General features: G+C 33.9%; 1 protein-coding gene across 3 annotated transcripts in view; it reads right to left on the bottom strand.

Moving 5' to 3' along the window:
- Window positions 1-435: 435 nt before the first annotated feature.
- The window catches only part of WDR35 (WD repeat domain 35), a 63,748-nt gene continuing 43,436 nt past the window's right edge, over window positions 436-20,747 (bottom strand). For 2 of the 3 annotated variants that reach the window (XM_007183479.3, XM_007183477.3), the window contains 11 exons: window positions 19,984-20,064; window positions 15,267-15,403; window positions 14,747-14,950; window positions 13,742-13,888; window positions 13,001-13,133; window positions 10,862-10,972; window positions 9,779-9,943; window positions 8,610-8,750; window positions 7,785-7,941; window positions 4,195-4,435; window positions 436-3,897 (listed from right to left, as the gene is read on the bottom strand). In XM_007183479.3, coding sequence (XP_007183541.1) covers window positions 3,747-3,897; window positions 4,195-4,435; window positions 7,785-7,941; window positions 8,610-8,750; window positions 9,779-9,943; window positions 10,862-10,972; window positions 13,001-13,133; window positions 13,742-13,888; window positions 14,747-14,950; window positions 15,267-15,403; window positions 19,984-20,064 — 1,668 coding nt within the window. In that variant the 3' untranslated portion in view covers window positions 436-3,746. Of the gene's footprint in view, window positions 3,898-4,194; window positions 4,436-4,996; window positions 6,708-7,784; window positions 7,942-8,609; window positions 8,751-9,778; window positions 9,944-10,861; window positions 10,973-13,000; window positions 13,134-13,741; window positions 13,889-14,746; window positions 14,951-15,266; window positions 15,404-19,983; window positions 20,065-20,747 lie in introns of those variants that run through there. The other variant, XM_007183478.3, reaches the window with a different exon arrangement.

The raw sequence follows: 20,747 nt of genomic DNA, 5'->3' as shown, positions 1-20,747 counted from the left end.
TTTCTTTTTAAAAATGAACTGAGAAAATGATAATAGGCAGTAGGGGGCAACATAATATTGCTATTTTCATTTTAGAAACTCCGTAGCAATATTTTGGAGCTATAACATCATCAAATTAGGTACTCTTGATTTTCCATTAAAAATCTGGGAACAATGTTTCCCCCATTTCTAAATGTGAACTCTGTATGATCTCTAAGGAGTAATTCACTGCAACCTCCAGTCATCAGACATTTGCCTAGTATCTTTAATAAGTTGTTGTTGTTTTCCTGTAGGTAGCAAAAGTGATATTGTACAACTACTGTACCTCCTGTCCCTATCTCCCCTTATCCACTCTGGAGCCCAATACCCTTCGACCCAACCCCCATCAAAATATTTAAATCAAAACAAGACAAATACCATGTTAGCATGAGTTATAGATAAAGAAAACAGGATAAATACAATTTTTACCTCAACATTTATTATTTTTATGTTTGTTCACTAATGCCACATAAAACCTAAGATCTCAGCTCTTAGAATACAAAAAGATAATTTCAAAGTGTATGTTAGCAAAAACATGTATGTAATATATATATATAATACATATATAAAATAAAATTAGCATTTGTGCATGACAGCAGGTCAACAATGCTATGCTGCTTGTTAGCACACTGCTTATTTGTATAGCTTTATCAATCAGTTCAATCATCTCAATAGTTCGGCCTACCATGCTACTTTGAAACTTAACATAATTCAGGCCAAATTTTATGATAAAGAAAAGCATTACTTAAAGGGAGTCAGCTCATGTTTATTACAAGAAGAGAACAACCTTTATTATAATGTCTTCAATATACTGCCTCATTCTGTCTATCCAAATTCTCTCCAAGTATTTGTTATATATAGACAATTTTGCTTCTCACTGCCCCTTTAATCAGGGGAGAATTTGTTGGTGTTGTTATCCTGAAATTTCCTTCATGTTGAATAAAACCAATTTTCAAGCAGGACAAAGGTCTGTCCCCAAGACATCACGGCAGATCCCTAAAACATTCACAGATATAAATCCCAAATAGTCATAAGCTTTTACAGTAGTTGGAAAGATATGTCTGTGTGTGTGTGTGTGTATATATATATATATATATATATATATATATATATATATATATATATATGTGTGTGTGTGTGTGTGTGTGTGTATATGCATGTGGGTATATGTATAAGTATATATACATACATACACACATATACATATGGGATAATCTAGGTCTACAAGGTATGAGAGGTTGTTTTTAGAGATTTCGGTTTCTTGATTAAACTGAACAAGAAGTAGTGACAACAACTCGGGATCTATCTGAAATAATTAGTTGGAGGAAATATTCTAGCGCTCAGGTAGCAAGGAATTAGTGGCAAATGAGAAGGCTCCAAAAGAGAGTTCCCATAAGATATGTTAGGAAAAGTCTGAGGAGTCAACAGCTGATTTTGGAATTGAAGCAAATGGGAGTGTAATCAACAAGTAACAGTAAGGGCTAGAGAATGACAATCTAACTTTTGAGTTCTCAGCCGATTTCTGGGATGAAAAAGGGAAAGAAGAGATATTCAGGCATTAGACCATGGACCAAGAATCACAACTCTGAACATGCAGTCCTGCAGGAATTCCTAAACCTACATCCCTGAAAACTTCTCTCTCATTGATGAAGCAGAGAATAGTTTCATTCCTGAAAAGAGAAAGTCTTGTGGGAAGATGTAATTAAGTTCAACAGGAGATATAGTCCCTAGGGCTGATATCTTAGTTAGGATGTTGTTTTCTGATTTGGAGGAATACTGCATTCTGTTATAGACAAAAACAAATGAGATAGATGAAATTCACTGTCTTAAACTTAGATAAGTTAGAAACTTATGAGACATGTTAGACAAAGTAAATAGAGCATATATGTGTGACTATACCTAATATTGACAAGGCACTAAAAATACAAAAGGCAACCAAGGCACTAAATATTCACGGCACACTAGGTATGCATAAGACTTATCAAGTGCTCAATATGTGGGAGGTCTTAATTCAATTACCCACTGATGACACTTATTCTGGTCTGTCCTCTGCCCAGGAAATACAACTGAATCCACAACTGCTCAGCAGGCTCATTGGCACCTACAGCTATGACCAGGTAAAACTGCCTTTTCTATTGAGCAAATGTGCCTCACTGGCCTTGGGCACACTCCATTCGATCGGGTCCCCTGGCTCAAATCTCAGCTCTGGCCCTCTTCCTAGCCACACTATCAAGGGGAAGGTGATGAGGCAGAGTAAGAGTCAGGACATAAGAACAGTATATAACTCAGGAATCAGGAACTGTACTCTCTCTACCTGACTGGCATCCTATACTAATAGTATTAATCTACCCCATCACTTTCTCCTTGTTCTTCACTGTATATTTCAAGTTGATTCAATAAACCATGTGATTTGAGCTTGTAACCCTTTCTGTTCCATGACCTCTGGAATGGCTTGCTTGGTAGTGTATTTGGAGGCTACCATTATATCAAGGTAACTTCCCACAAGGCACGTGAACACAGTCAGAGACTTCGAAGATTTCTGGTCTTCTCATTTTATTTAGGCACAGGAGCTTGCTATCTATAATGAACTCATTTAAGCTCTAAACCTCTTCTCATAGCTCACTATTCTCCATCTGCATCAGGCTTAACTTGGCTCTAAAGGACCAGAAACATATCACATTGAGAGAGTTAACTAACCTAAGTACTGAAGCTGCAATAACAACCTTGCATATTTCTCTTTGTTGCCTCTGCTAAATATCAGCCAAACTTCACCAAATAATCTTGACGGAATAGTGCTTAAGTCTGGCCTGAAACCATAAAATGAGAGGAAGTAAGATCGTGAGAAATGGAGAACATTATTAGCTACATAAAACAGGTAAGAAATTACCCATTACTGATTACAATTTTTCTTTTTTAAATTAATGACAGTAAGTCAAAACAGATGCATATTGAGAATCACTCCCCACAACCCGAGTTGTTTAAAGAAAGGATCCAGCTTGGTGACAATGTTTCAAGTAAAACTACAGCTACAAACTAGATGTTTTTGTATAAATGTATATCATTATAAATAGAGCTAAGTGTTCGGCACAATAATATGAAGAGTAAAGTGCCAAATGTCATCTCTTAGATGAAACTAAAAGGGTAGATTAAAAAGGAAAAGCTATATAAAAATTAAGCTATTAGAAACAATTCAAATTGTAAAAAACAATGTCTTAAAATGCCTTCTCTTCACTTCTGAAAATAAAATAGAGAAGACTTTCAATGCTTATTTAATTAAACACAGCTAGAGACAGTACTCATTTTGGTATTTCAACTGTTTAACCTCTGTCTAATACAGGTTATGTCAGTTCCCTAAATTCAACTTTGCCCCATTCCCATGTTTCCCCCATCCCTCCCTGCTAGTAACCGTGACACTGTGAGAAAAATTTTCTTATTTGGAATATTTCCATAGTATCATATAACCAACCACAAGATAGATAAATAGACAGATAGACAGATAAATAAGACAGACAGGCAGACAATATGGTCCATCGCCATACATTTATATGACAATCAGCATCATTATTTCATGGTTGTATTTTTACACATAATTTTATATATGTATATATTATGTATTTTATATATATATAGAAAATTTTTGTAAAAATACAACTGAAATAATGATGCTTATTTACATAAAGTCAACATTGTTATATAAACACTCCTATTATAGGCAGTTTGTCATTTCTTCATCCCACTGCACTATGGCATAAGGGACAGAAGTTATAGTTACTTATTTCCTGAGCCAGGACACAGTGCTTGCACACGTTGCACGTCCAGAATTGATATTCAGTGACCGGGTTTCCTGTGGCAACACATGTCGGCAGCTTCCCTTCCCCTCTGTAAAATAAGAGGGGACAATTATACTTTGAAACTCCTAATTCCTTAAAACTTCATTACACTACAAAAACTGAAGAATGAAAAGCATTTCAAGATGTTTCAAATAAAAAACTTTTCTTACAATGAGAAAATCAAGTATTAATATACTTACAAGACTAAATTAAATAGGGTATTATGTTAAGGTAGATTACTTCAAAATTTAGTGCTTTAATTATTATATTACACTATTTAGATATAAAGATCCAAGCTTCTAGTAAGGTGTTATAGAATGACATCTACTAGTTACATTTAGCCTACCCTTCAAGAAGGCTGTCCAATTCAGATTTTCTGTTATCTTTTGGAGTATGTTTGGTGAAGATTTCTAGAGCAAGATCTTCATATTGCTGTTTCTGTTCTGAACTGAGGGTCTCTAAAGATTCGAGTTTAATAAAAGCTTTTGAACAAGTGCCAAAAGCCCTACTGGCACACGCACAGAGTGCTAACAGAGAGTAGATCTCAACGGCAGGGATAATGTCTTCATAGTCTCTCAGGTGAAGAGCTAGGAAACAGAAGACAATTTGGATTTTTTAAAGCAATCGTGATATCTTGAACATGCATGGGAAAAAATCTATGTTAAGCTGTTTCAGTTTAACCTACATGAACTTTAGCAAACTTAAAGAAAACAATGGTAGGTGGCCAGAGAACAAGTAGGAGGAAGGAGACTCCATGATCGCCGCATTCTGTAACTCCAGCTAACAGCTCAGGGCCTATAAAAATAACCATCATCAAACGATGCACGTGGCTGTGCCACTTAGAAATATATACACAGACCAAAAATAATTGGTGTCAAAACACCCATCTTTTGTTGCATATAAATATGTTAGAATTTCTGTGGATTCTCAAGATATGTTTCTCTTTGTTAAAAAAGCAAAGTATGAAATCGTATGTTTTCTCTTTGTGTTTCTTTGAACAGATTATTGCTTTTGTCTTACTGAAACAATAGAACTTTGAGAAAAAAAAGTGAAAATGAGACTGTAAGTTGTCAGTTCACACAATTTATTTTGACAGCTACCATATTATTATATGGTAATATATTATATATATTATATTATTATTACCATACCAGCTACTTATTTTCAATTTTTCTATGCTGGAGATATAATCTCTTTCTTAAAAATGCACTGCACAATTAATATCAGATTGGTAACCAAATTGTATCTTTTTATTCTCTAGACCTTGCAATCTTAAAAATATCTTGTTATAGTATGATATTGGAAATTTCACAAAACAATTTAAAACAACATAATTATGCATTTTACAACTAGATTCCTATAAACTAGTGTTGGGGTCAAGTGTTTACAACAAAGTTCAGTGGAAGAAATTTACAAAAAGGAAATTCATTGAGTTACAATAAAGAATACCCTCTAATTTCACAGGTTCACAGGCAATAATTTACAGAGTATACATTGTTTCAGATCATTTTATCACCAAAGACAACAATATTAAAGCATATGGATATCTTTACCCAGTAGATAATCTCAAGTTAAAAGTCCAACTGATCTTGTAATATAGTAAGTCTAGATACTGTGCATAAATTATATAAAATACAACTATTTTAAACAGTGCATAACTTATATCACATATTAATCAGTTAAAATTCAATGAAGGTAAGTTATAAACATACAAAAATAAAAATGATTCCTATGTATAGCTGATAATCAATTAGAAAAAAAGGTACATTCCTCAGTGCTAACAATGACAAAAACAGGAATAAACTACAAAAGAAATGTACAGAGCATACAAGAAAACTACAGAACTTTAGAGAGAAACACAGATATACAAAAGGTTTTTAAAAATTGATGTTTCTGGATGAGAAAACTCAATATTATAAACATAACAATGATCCCAATATTAATACATTAAATTAATGCAATTCTAATTCAAAATCCACTAGGACTTCACTGAAACTCTTCCCACCTTCAAAAAGATTCTAAAGTTAATCTGAACGAACAAATGCAAGCAAATACCCAAAATGTTTTTCATAAAAGAAGAGGAATGAAGGATAACAGAAATTCCAGATATTAAAATATAAAAGTAAGGTAAATAAGAGAAAGTACAGACACAGAGATCCATGTCTAGAAAATAACAGCCTAGGAAGAGATTAACAAAATGTGTGAATTTAGTTTCATAAAGGTAGAACTTCAAATCTGTGAGGGATGAATAAGTTTTTAATAAATGGTTTTGGAATAACTAAGAAGTTAAAATAAAATACAATATTTAATAACCTTGAAGTGAAGGACTTTCTGAGCATGACCCCTATCAAGACTGATTGATAGGACTATGTAAAAAGCCACTGTCAATATCATCATCATGGGTACCACTTCTCGAGGGCTCACAATATCCAGGCACTATAGTAAGTAAATTTTCTTTCCATAAATTTCTCACTTAATCCTCAAAACAACCCTATGAAGAAGATCCTATTATCCCCACTTTTCACAAAAAGAAACTGAAGCTTAGAGAGGTTAAGTAATTGTACCTTATAAATGCCAGGGAAAATCAACAGATATGACAGAGGGTTACTATATATAATTTCTAAAGAGCTCTTACAAAAATAATGAATAAAGAAAACGAAAAGTCATCACTATAGAATTCCAGAAACATTCAAATAAAAGAATTTCTCTGAAAGGTTTCTTTTAAAGATGATGCCATTGTACTATAGATTGATGATGTAATGGGGTGTGACGTGTGCTGGTGATGGCTATTTCACAGTGGCCCAACCAATGTGACCCAGGGTGAGCGGTGACAGTGCCGGCAGTGCTGTCATGGCCCATCTGAAAGCGCTGTAACAACTGAGTCATTCATATGCTTTGGTTTATAACATAATTCTCATAACTATGCTCTTTTGGAGTTAACCTATCTAAACTTGAAGGTATTGTTAATCCAGAAATGAAGATCCGGATACTACATGTAAATAATCTTCTATAAATTATAGTACATAAATACGATGGCACATTATATAGGTATTAAAAATGACAACATAGATCTACATTTATCAACGTGGAAAGATAACTGCAATATACTGTAGAGGGTAAAAATCAAACTCCGGAGCAACATACATTGTGTGATATTATTTTAAATAAAACTGTATACAATTTTATAGGCTTGGAAAAAATGTCTAAAAGGAGGTTCACCCAAATGTTAGCAATGATTATCTCTGAATTATAAGATTATTTTACTTTTTTTGTATTTTTTTCTGTTTTGGTTGAAATTGTTATGTAAGTATCATTTTTATAAAAAACACTTAACATACAGTTAAATGCTATAGAAATCTATCTACTAATATGGAAATATTTTACAACGTATCATTATGTTTTTTTAAAAGTACACAAAAGTATGGTTTGTTATACTCCCAATATTGTAAAAAAACAAATTATTTCTAAATATATATACTTATTTTTATTTAAATATATATTTTATATAATTATTATACCTAATGTAATACATATTACAGATATTAAATATGTAAATATTTATAGTTTATATTATATATATATATACACACACATACACACACACACACACACACACACACACACACACAAAAGGATATGAACTGGGCTATTCAGTGTTTAAGTGATAGTGAATGCTATAAATGTTCTTTTTGCTTATCTCAAACTTCTGGTTTTTCTGTGAACCGTATATATTGCTCTCCATGTATTAAAAAATAAAAAGAACTTCAAAAAGGGAATGTGAAAAACAGATCATAAACAGCAAATCTCAAATATATGAAAATAAATCCACAGGAAAAAAAGTGTTATTAAAATATCAGGGCAACTTGAAGGAGCTAGCCCTTCATTTGCAATTTATGATTTTTTAGACATGTTATATACATTAGGTAATATGCCCACCTGTCTTTAATGCACTGTCAACATAGCCCTCGTACAGCTGCCTCTGCGCCAGGATGAAGAAGTGGTAAGCCTCAGCCCCTCTCCAAGCATTATCTGTGAAACGACTAGTTGTAGACAGAACTTCTTCTTCCAGCAAACCAGCCAAAGCAGAACTGGCCTACAAGTAAAGCAGACCCACATTTTCTGTCAGCACAACCCTAACAACGGTCCTTCCAATAGAGATGATTTCTGAAACTGGTATATCAATACATTAAATAGCTCAATTAGCAGATTTTATCATTATAAAACTGTCACTACAGACTTAATGTCTCCATTATAATTCACATTTTGTTAAATTGATATGATCAAATTTTTTCTTCAGTTTTATTGAGGTATAATTGACAAATCAAACTGTAAGATATTTAAAGTGTACATCGTGGTGATTTGTATACGGGTACATTGTGAAAGGACTCTCCTCCCCATAGTAACATCAAATTTTTAAATAGAATTGATTAAACTTTAAGTTAATATAAGGCTCATTTGCACATTAAAATAATATATATATTCTAGGAAAGTTTTTAAAACTCACTGATTAGAAAGGATTTACCAAGTAAGGAATTTAAGCAAAGATTACAGATTAGTAAAAAAAAAATAATTTTCAATATTTCCAAGTTGAAATGTCTAAATGTGAGCAGTAATTCCAAATCAGTCATTCCTTTTCCTCATATCATTTAAGAAAATAAATGCAAACAAGTAAATTAAATGGCCTGTCCATAAAGAGAAGTTTGATAGTTCTTTTTTCCTTAAACACTTCAGATGACAATGTTACTTAATGTTCTACCTTACCTCTGAGCTCTTTCCTTTAACTTTTCCTCGTTGGGCATTTTTCATTTGTTCATGGTACTGCTCTATAAGTAAAGCTGATAGTACATAGAGCTTCTTAACACGTAAAGGTTTAGTTCTTTTCTTTGCCTCTTCATCTGCAATCTTTAAACATTTAAAGAATTGGGGGAAAATATTTCTTAATCTATACTTGCACAAATATTATCATTTCTGAAATATGATTCTCTAAAAAAAGGAGGAAGGTCAGTAGGGTGGAATATAAATACCACCCATTTTCTTTTCCATAGTACTGATAAGTACTTAGTTCTTTCCTTAGTATTTAGCCATTAGAGTTAGAACTGAAAACAATTTTAGAAAATAAGAGATGCTGATAAATAATTAAATCAAAATGAAGAAAGCTTTCATGGAATGGCTAGTATTTTATATAACAAAGAGATTTTTAAAATAATGTTCCAAGTACCCAGAGATAAGATGGCTTTAACATGGTACATCCTTCAGAAATTTAAATTTTTTTAAATGATTCGGAGGGAAATTTTTCCTTTGTCATTAAATCGAATGGGAAAAGTATAGACTAGAATGTAAAATTTGCATCCATTAATACTAGTCATGTTCCCTCCAAATGCATACTACGAAAAGTGTAACGTCGAGATTGGGATTGACATATATACACTAATATGTATAAAATAGATAACTAATAAGCACCTGCCGTATTAAAAAAAAGTGATATATAATAAAATCTTTCTTAAATAAAAAAAAAGTGTAATGTCTTTAAAACTTGCACATTTAAAAGGACTTAAAGTTTTGTTATCATCAGGATTTAAATTCCCTTAAGGGAATTTAAATCCTGATGACAACAGGAATTTGTACTTTATGTTACAAATGTTAAGGGAATTTGTACTTTATGGTCCCTGAAAATTCTATAATTCTCTGTTAACTTCGGTATTAAGTAAATATAAAACTGCTTCAGCATCAATAAGGTGCTAAAAGTAATAAACAGCCTTTTTAGTAAAATGTAATAATACTAAGATAACACATAGTTATAGTAGTAATAAATGAGAGGGATTTTGCTATAACAAATATTTGTTTCCAAAAAAAGGAAAATGTATCCTTGAGTTATAAGAAAACATTGGTAACTAGAACAAGCCAAATGCTCACCAAGGTTATTACATTACCTTAAACATCAGCTTAGCAGCATCATACACGTAACTGGCTTTCCGATAGAGTTCTATGGCATCAAGAATTTTATTCTTTTCCAATAAATGAGATGCATACCTCGCTAACAGGGAACCAATTTCCTTCATATTATGACTTTTAGCCAATTCAACAGCTTTGTTCCACTGGAGAAAATATATATATAGCATACAATTACCCAAGAATTCATAGTCAGATATGTCTTAAAATACATACAATAAAGCTTTAAGTTTATAATAATAAATAACACTATATCAAAATAAAAAACTGGTACATGTTTTTAAAAATCACTTAAAATCAGAGCAATTATAAATTTTAGGAGTCAAACGTGTCAAAATAATCAAATGATCTGAGACTGATTTGCTTAAGAAGTACATCTGAAAAAGAAAGCGTCAAAGTTTATAATCACATTAATCTTATAATTCTAATTTTGCACAAACTATGAGCAAGAAAAAGATACATTTGTTTATAGTAAAAAAAATACGCAATTTCAGTTAAGAAAATGTCTTATCAGATTTAACATTTAAAAGTTATTTTTATAAAGCAAATGGAGCTTTATAAAATACTTCAAGAAAATACTTAATAAGAATACATTGATAGTCAACAATTTCAACAATTCTGCATTTTAATTTTAGTTAAATTCCAGCTCTTAAAAATATCAAATATGTGTTTTCTATAAGCGGAAAGGAAAATAGATTTGCCAAAATAAATACTGATAAAGTAACTCAATTCCTTCCTCTTGCAATGACCATTAACTGGTCCTTGTTTGGAAACAAAACCCAACCCTAATAAAATGCAGAAAATTATGAAATTACTTCCAGACAAAAACCTGCCAGACTAAAAGCACAGGGTTTGTTCAGGTTCCCATACTGAGTTAGTTATGAGCGGGTCACCCTTAATGGTAGCATTTCAAGAGGTAAATGCAAATTCCAGCATTTTCTCAGTCCTCAACTAAGTAAGAGACTATCTGGCTCCTTTCACAAAATCCATCTCAAGCTCTCCAACCCTTACTGGCAACAGTCTTTAAAGCATCACTATGGTGACTTTAATTTTCAGTTCCTTACTCGGTTGAGATGTACACAGGTATCCACTGCTGCCTTTGGTTGATTACATTTCAAAAACGCAGTCACTGCTTGTTCACACATTCCAGCTCTCACAAACATTTGTGCTATTTCCTGTGGACAAAATAATACTATCGGATCTCAGAGAACAAGGAAATCACTTATATTTTAACTTATAAAACGCCATAGGGACATAAGAATATTAAATTTTCTGCTGGCTACAGTAATTTTTCTTTTAAATGGACGTAGGGGCAGGGGCTGCAAACCAGAAGAGATGCTAAAACATCACCTTCTATAAAATCTGTGCTTCACTGGCTCACAGCACGGATCTGATTTTCAACTGGGTTCTGAAGATACTGCACTCTTACCTTCTCTCAGTGCAGTAGCTAGTTTACAGAAATACCGAGCTCCAAAACAAACCCCACGCTAGTAAGTAAAAAAAAACCCTTTAAGGCAATTGATGTTATACTCAATGTCAATCATTAATTAGAGGCTTAAGAGAAACCTGACACTCACAGGGCTCTCAAATACCTCTATAAAGCAATGCCCCAGACAAGTTGGCCATTCATCAGTTCAGGAGGCTGGACCAAAAACAGAGGAGAACCACAACAACTACCGATCACACCCCTTGGGCTGTACTTGCCGTCTTCAGAATATCACTTTTTTTTCTTTCTTAATATCTAATTGGTCACAGTTTTCTCTCCCCATCCCTACTCCTAAAATATTTTGGGATATATCATAAAAGTACAATTTTGTACCCAACTATCTTTTTCAAAGTAATGCTTATATTTTCCTGATTATAAAGTAATACATTCTTATGGTAAAAAAAAATTAGAAAATATGAAAAAATAAAGGTACACATAATCTTATTCCCATAAGAAACCTCTCTCTATATTCTGGTGTAATTTCCTAATATCTGTGTCCTATGAATATATATGTATATGTGTGTTTGTGAATATATCGTAATCATATTATATATAGTTTTGTATCCTGTGTTCCTCACTTAAATATTTTGTACATTTTCCCATATTATTAAAAAATCCTCCAAAACTTGATTTAAAATTTGCAGTACTACTGAAAATTTTTAATTATTTTAATTATTTAATTATTATAGCTATAATTACTTAGTACTTAATCAGTAATATTACTGTTCTAGATACCATACAGCAACATTTTTTTCTGCGTCATCAGACACACCTAACAGATGACAGTATAATGTCAGATACACAGTCCCTAATCCCAGGGTTGTAAGTAATTTCAGTTTTCCTACTCAAGTAAACATATAAGATTGAGAATAAGGGTGTGTAAAAATGCCATTATTACAGGGATAATTGCTCTAATTCACAATAGAGAAAAGAACTGAATTAACAGAATTCTATACTCATCTATTAAGTAACCGACAAAATTTTGTAGTAGAACCCACGACTGATATATGTCCAGACCCTGCAGTTGAAAGCTACTACCTCTCCAGATCTTGTACAACTCAGTGATTTACCTTTCAGATAAAACAAATAAAATACAAGCTCACTTACATTATTCAACAATTAATTTAAAGAGCCTTAAAAAGAAAATTTAGAACAAAGTTATAGAGAACTCTGCGTTTAGCTTCTCTTTTTTTCAACATTAAATCCTTTATTGTTAATATAACCTAATAAAAGTCAAGCTATCTTGACTTTTATTGCTAATATAACCTAATAAAAGTTTATTGTGAACCTAATAAAAGTTTAAGCTATCTTAAACTTTTCTTATAGCAAATTTCAAACATACATACGCACACACTACTCCCCAGACCCACCTCAAATCATTTTGAAGCGAATCTCTGACAATATGTCATTTCATCTGTAAATGTTTCATGTGTTCAGCTAATTTTTTAAAGCAAGTTTACAAAACTGACAAGCCTACACAAGACTGTGATCATATGAAAATAGTAGGAATATGACTGATTTCTTCCTCTCCAGTTTCAAGCATTCTGTAATACTGGTAAATTGTTTTAATAACTAAAGCATCATTCCATGCCTAAGAAACTGTAAAGTTTTAGTTAATTTTTAATTTTCTATATTGCAGAGGACATTTCCAGACTACGACATAAAAACCTTATAAAGTAACCTAACAACTCCAAAAACTGAAATTTATAATACCTACTGGAAGCAACTTGTGGTTTTCTGGAAGTGAATTGGCAAGATTCTCCAATCCCTCATAATCCTCTAACATATAATAACACTCAGCTAAGCGTTCCTGGTTCCGGCCTTGTACATAATATTGTACAGCATTCAACCTATGGAAAGAAAAAAAAAACCTTTTAAAACTAATGTGAATCTCCTCATAAATAAGCACTTTTACTAAAAATGTTCTTCCGTTAGAATGCCAGCACTAGTATTACTCTAATCATCTTTAGTTACAGAATGTCTTTGAAGCATATAAATTAAAAAAAAAACAAAACTAAAGACTGCATAGCATATTTTAGTTATAACATTCTTTGAATGTTCTTAATAAATATGTTTTAATCTGATATACAGTTGTATTTCCAAACACTGACATAAATAAAAAAGCATACTGATCAAAATAACTTAAGAATAAAAGTCAGCGATTTCTGAAAATAATCGATAATAACAAAAGAAAATATAAACTGTGGCCTCAAACAGTAGAAAGCTACCTGGAAGTACGGTATAAGTCTTCTGGGTTTTGAAACTCCAAAGTCTTACAGCGCTTACCTGACAGCTTGAAGGATCTCTTGCTCCTCAGTGTGAATCCAGAGCTATGTGAATTTTGGGATCTGGAAGGATGGTCTTCATTTCCCTAGCATTATTTCATAGGGAAGTACTCAGGCAGTTACAATTTTAAGTGCCAAATGAACGGATGAGGGGGTCCAGATAGGTTACCTACCACTTTTGCCGATCAGCAAAGTAGTCTCCGATGGCATTGTGGGCTTGTTCAAGGAGACTGTCATCCGCATCACCAGATCCAGTTTTCAGGAGCTGGAGTACTCGAAACCAATCTCCCAACTTCAGCCGGAGGCCAATAGCCAGATCTCTACAAAAAATGACATTCATTCATTCATTCAACAAGTATCTATCAAGCGCCTACTATGTGCTAGATTCAATTCTAGGGTACTGAGAATACACAACAATGAAGAGACAGATAAGGTAACTCCAAACATTTTAGAAATTTAGCCTGACCAGGTAAGAGGCAATGGAGAGAACCTGCAAAAGGAAAAAGGAAACAATTTCCTGCCTCTTTATTTTCCTAGACTTTCAATTTACTTGGCAAAATAATGACTTAAATAATAATCACTTCTTTTCATCAATTTCTTAAGACATAATCAGACTTATTTCATGTTTGGTTTTATATTTCTTTTCAGGGCTTGAGTTGTATTAGCAACCTCCTGAAAGTACAAATAATAAAAATTAGATATAATGTTCACAGCTGAAATGAAGTTCATACAGTATTTTATATAAATAAAAATGAAATATAAAGAATAAAATTCAATCCCTAAATACCTTTGACTTTTATTTCATGCTCCTTGACAACTGAAAATTAAATAATGGCCTAAACCAAAAAAGAGAACCCAAATAATGAGTGGTGTAATAAATGATAAAGCCTCCAGTCTCTGCAGTCATATGAATTTTTTTCCTACCAAGTGAAAAAAGTCTCCCATGGCCAGTCATTAATATTACATATAAACAGAGAAGAAAGCTGCCCCCAAATTACAAAGCATAAATTAATGAAGGTCATGTAGACTATCTAGGTTGTAATCCAAACTGAAATTATTTTCTGAAAGAGATGGTATGATACATTTAGTCTATTTTACAATCCTCATTTGTGAAAACAAAACAAAAAAAAATTGCAAATTCTGGAAGTAGTCCGGATGCCTGCACCTTTATCACTTACCTTCTGTCCATATCGAGATACATCCTTTCAGCCTCTTCGAACCTGCCAAAGTAGGCAGCCACTTCCGCCTGCTTCATGGACTCACTCTGCAGGTTACCCAGGCGCTTCACAAACTTAATGCCTTGGTAATCTTTGCAGCGCACAAACGCTTGCTCTGCAGTGTGCAAATCCAGTTTCTGAAGACCTGCTTCAGCCAGTAGGCGCCTTTATTAAAAAGAGAAACAGAAACGCCGATGGCGAATTATGGATAAACAAGTCTTGAATCAGAATTCAATTATTACACCTATTGTTTCTAGTGAAACATGGTGGAAAGTGATTATTTTAACACATTTATACGTTTCATATAATATTATGCTTATGTTGAATACTTCTGAATCTAAAATAAATTTCTGTATTTTAAAAAGAAGAATAAGAACAGAAGCCTATTCCCATCAGGAGCCTAGTATGAGAGCAGGGGACGACAGAGCTGAGACTTTACACCTGAAAATTTGACAGGTTTTATTTATTTATTTTTAAATACCAAAGTCGGGGGTGTGGATTATCCTCTATGAACTGAGATGCATCCTCAATTCCAACCTTCTCAATCAGTGCTCGGCTATCTCTCAGGGACCGAATCTCAAAGTTAATGATATAATCCTTGTTTGGATATTCTGGATTCTAAAAGTAAAGATGAAAAGAAAGGAATTCAAATAGTTGCCTTTAGAGTATGTATTTCTTTTTTACAGTAAAAACAGCAAACAAATAAACAACTGCATCATATTATGAGCAAAACTGGGAAAAAAAAGAAATGGCCATGTGTGGGTCTTTTGAATTATCTGGAAAACACCCACAGTCCACAAGTGAAGTTCCTCCTGAGGCAATCAGGGGAAAAGGGGACAGTCGTCAAAGGGGTCCCTTACAATTATGCAGCCTTGTTTCCCTCGGCTCAAAATGCCTTTCCCCAGGAGCTACTCTCTTCCTGTCCCTAGTGCCGCCAGCCTCCACTGGAGCAGAAAACACCATGTGCAGGTCCTCTACCCCTCACTCCTTAATCTACTCTTTTTTTCTATTATTGAAAAAAAAAAATTATAAACAGCAGTTGCTCTGAGGGTGGGTATGGACAGATTTACTGGGAAGAGGCATGAGGGAACTTTCTAGCATGATAGTAATGTTCTGTATCTTGACAGGGGTTTGAATCGCACAACTGTATGCATCTGTCATAACTCACTGGCTGGTACACTTAAGATCTGTGCATTTCATTGCATGCAAATTTTATTCCAAGTGAAAGAAAACTATAAGCAAATACTGAACTTGAATTAGTGAACTTTAATGATATGCATGCTAAAGTATATATGTACTAACTCTGAAATATATTAAAAAACAGGACTGATTAATGGGCAGATGGAGAGATGGACAGAAATATGACACAGCAAGTACAGTAAAATGCTAAATAGAATTTAAGTGCTGCCCACATGCTGTTGGGCAGCAGACAAATTTTTTTTTAAAAAAAGAAAAAGGGCTGGTTTTCATCACTACTTTCCTTTTATAATTTAGCAGCCTGACAAAGAAAAAAAAAATTTAAAGGCCAGTCTTGCAGGAAAGAACTAGCTAACAGCCAGAGAAAGAAAACAAACAGTTATAACGAACTCACTGATATTCTACATATTTCTAAGTAATGAAAAAGTGAAGCATACAAGAAAATTAGAGCCCCCATGTGTAAAAGAGTAATGGCTCCCATGGACCAGAGTTCTCTGAAAAGGTTAACTGAGCCACACACACCCCTTCCCCACCCTGCAACTGAACCCCTGTATCTAGAAACTGAAAAGTTCTTAGGGAACTACCGTACAAAGTAGGATGGAAAGAGTATGAGGTTTGGACTCAAACAGTCCTTAGCTCAAATCCTAATTCCATCCCTTGCTGGTTATGTGGCAGCTCTTTCTAGAACCTGCCCTACCCCACTCCCTACCCACCCAGGAAGCCAGGGCCATCTTCCCCAAATATAAACCTAATCATATCATTCTCCTGCCTCACTCCGCCACCGACTCCAGGATCAAGTCCAAACTCCACAGCAAGGCATATGAGGTCACTTATGACCTGGGCCCACTACCCCATTACCTCTCCCCGGCCTCATTTCTGCCAGCACTACAGTTACACACACCAGCTTTGAAGCCAGACAGCTTGGAGTCAAATCATGCTTTTGCCTACTGCTAACCGGGTATCACTGGCAAATCAGCTTATTTCTCCAAGCCTCAGATTCTTCCTCTGAAAAAATGGAATAGTAATCAAACTTACCTCCTAGCATTGGGAGGATTAAGTGAGATAACACATATCAAACACTGAGCACAATGCCTAGCCGTGTTATTCACATTATTCACAATCTCAGAACTAACCCAATGCTCTCTTGCTTCAGACCTTTGAAGAGATACACCTACTGACTGAACCACAGCACCCCTGCCCCTCTTCCAGTTGCTGAAGTTCTTGTCTATCTCCCCAACTCCTCTACTTGAAGCCAGGAACTGTCTTACTGGCTCTCAATAAATATTTGCTGAGTCAATGAACAGATGCACTTTGGGTAAATCATTTTCAGCCACTAAGAGCCTTCCTCACCTAAAAGTGAGGTCTGTGTAATATCTACCAGGTACAGCTGTAATCACAAACAAACATCTCATACAAAGGAAATTTAGTGAACGTTAATTCCCGTCCTTTTCCTTCTGCACTCCTTCTTCTCTAGTCCTCCAAGAAATTTCTCATGTTATTTCTTTTTCCTATTTTATTGAAATATAATTGGCATACATGTAAAATTGTATTAGTTTTAGGTGTACAACACTCATGTTGTTTCTTAAAACTGTATGCTTGAAGGAATCCACAGTTCAGCTAAATATTTCCTGGGTCAACAAGACCTCAGAGGGAACTAAGGTATGACAATATTCTTTTCCCTATGGCTTTCATGTAGTAAGTCAGACAGATAACAAAATTGTCACAGAGAACCTGGGTTTCCCTCACAGGTTAACAACGCCTGCCAGTAAACCGGGCAACAGTACTGTAGTTATTCTTTATCCTAGTATTAGACATGCATAAAATGTGTATCAAGAATTTTAAAGTACATCTAACCAGTTTAAATATGTGTTTTAAAAAATTCTTCATAAAAGTCAATATAATCATCAGAGCAACACATCACAGGCATTTTTAAGCATTCCAGAATTTAAGGCAATCAGCAACTATGAGCCTTTCTTGAAAAAAGTTACAATGATGAAATCCAGCCAACTAAAAGGTTAATCAAAATTAAGAACTCATGTACAGAGAAAATGTAGAAAAAGACTGGTAATAGCTTTCATTTAAATATAAGCCTACATATGTGGAAAATTAGGGTTACAAAACAAAATGTAAATGTTCTAAATCTTGACAACATTAAAATAACAATGTGCCTAACAAAAAGAGGAGAGAAAGAGGGAGAAAATGTAAAAACACCATCTTTTAGAGTGGACAATCAATACTATTAAAAATTAAGATGTAGTTTAAAAGCAATAACCTCTTGGTTTTTCAGTTTTTTCCTTAACCCAGAAAAACTGTATCATTTGTGGTGAAAAAAAATTAATGTTCTACAATTCCTTCAGATTCACTGCCACATTATTGAATTAAAATTAGGGGCTTCCCTGGTGGCGCAGTGGTTGAGAATCTGCCTGCTAATGCAGGGCACACGGGTTCGAGCCCTGGTCTGGGAAGATCCCACATGCCACGGAGCAACTGGGCCCGTGAGCCACAATTACTGAGCCTGCGCGTCTGGAGCCTGTGCTCCGCAACAAGAGAGACCGCGATAGTGAGAGGCCCGCGCACCGCGATGAAGAGTGGCCCCCACTTGCCAGAACTAGAGAAAGCCCTCGCACAGAAACCAAGACCCAACACAGCCATAAATAAATAAATAAATAAATAATTTAAAAAAAAAATTAAACACTAAGCAAGTAGATTGTACAGTGATGCCATTTTTATAAAATTACTTCTGTTTATTTATCTCATCTATCAAATCTATCTTTCCACATACTGGTTACAGCTATAGGGAATAATGTTCTGATGTTTATCTAATGTTAATCATTAAGAGACCTAGATTGTAACAGAACTTTAGACCTTCCTTTTTGACTTTGACTGCTGATAGCTTTTAAGCCTCACCCTTCCCCCTTCCCCTTCTGCCTCACATCTGGACAAGCTGATAAGAAAGCATAAGTGTTCCATCCTCTGGTGACGCAGGAGTTTCAAACCACACATATCTCTACCTACCCATGGGAACCCTCACCCTAGGCCCACCCTCTAACTACCCAAAAAACCCAAGCCAGTCTCCTTTCCCTGCTCTCAAACCAATTTTGGAGAAGCTTGGGAAGCCTATCCTTTCTCCCTTAAAAACTCATTAAGTTTGTAAGGCCTTTTTACAACCTTTTGGTGTATCTGTGGTGTCATCACTCTTTACATGCAAACCAAATTTTGGGTGGGGGCCATTCCTGCTGCGGCAGGGCGGTCATGACACAGAAAACAACTGGTTCCCAATAACAGAGCTGCAATTTACATGTCAAACCAAAATATGAAAACATGTTACAAAATGCAACTAACTTCTGGAAATTTAAAATCCACTATTCCAATTCCAAAAAACATATGTAGTACATAGAAAAATAAATATTTTGGATAAAAGGAAGGTAAACTTTCAATACATTCTTAGAGTAAAAGATTTTCAAAGAACGTTCAATGAAGGCCGAAGTAGGGATTCAAAAATTATCTGGAATTCCTTATCTGGAATTAGAAATAGATTATTTTATAAAACCTGAAAAATAAAATAGGAGAACAGTGGACCTCCAAATAAAAAAAGTTACTCAAATATCCTAGAACAAGAAAAAGACTAAAGAAAATTATCAAATATTTCTTCAGTATCTCTGTTATTAATATAAAAATAATGAAAACAACTAACTACCATTTATGAGTTCTTGGTCGTAGCACTGTGCTGTTTTCCACTCATTATCTTATAAAATAACAATCCTGTAAGATAGGTACTATTACTATCCACATTTTATAGAGGTAAAAACAGGCTCATAAACAGGAAAGGAAAAATGAAACTTTAAAAGATGAAGGAACCTGTCTAAAGGTTGTATAAGTGACAAAGGAGGGCTGGAACTCCTCAATGCATACTCCTAACCAGGACACTACACTGCCTGGTACAAAAATGAATCCCAGTCAAGCCAGCAACAGAAATATAATTGTTTTTTAATAAGAATTACCTTTAATATCTCATCCAAAAGAACAGATTTAATTTCTAAATCCTCAAAATTACAAATATATCCAGAAGTCTGAATGGGTTCCTTTAAAGACAAAAACAAATGTTATGTTTAACTGTACAAAATTTTCCTTCTTTACCATATCATGATTTTAACTTTTATTATCAAAATTTTCAAAACAACAAAAAAGGAGAGAGAATGTCATTAACACCCATATACACATCATCTAAATAATTATTAACATTTTAGAAATATGCTTCAGTCAATTTTTTGGCTAAGGTATTTTAAAGTAAAGTAAATTTAGACATGACATTTCACCCCTAACTATTTCATATCTCTAAAACATAAGGATGTTCTCTTACATGGCCACATTACTATTATCACACCTTAACATAATCAGTATTAATTCCCTAATAGGATCCAGTATCAGTTCAAATTTTCTGAATTAATCCAAAAATGGTTTATACAGTTTGATAATTCTTATTCATTCCATGCAACATTAAATTTAATTCTTAATGAAATTGACAAACACTATATTTGTATCTAAGCACATATATCAAAGTCCCATACCATACTGAAAAGTATGTCCTCTGTAACATTAGCCGGAGGGCATCCTTGATAGATTCATTTCCTACGTAAGAAGATTTAATTTGCCAACATGGAAATACATGAGCCTGCTATGTCTGTTTCTTGTCCTAGTGTTATACAGGCTTGTAGAAATAAAGTATGGTAAATGCATATCATAATGTAAAGTAGCTGTTCTAAAT

The sequence above is a fragment of the Balaenoptera acutorostrata genome, chromosome 12 (genome assembly GCF_949987535.1).
Source record: "Balaenoptera acutorostrata chromosome 12, mBalAcu1.1, whole genome shotgun sequence".
Classification (NCBI taxonomy): domain Eukaryota; kingdom Metazoa; phylum Chordata; class Mammalia; order Artiodactyla; family Balaenopteridae; genus Balaenoptera; species Balaenoptera acutorostrata.
Note: the sequence above shows the minus strand (reverse complement) of the source record. Positions and strands in the feature narration are given on the sequence as shown.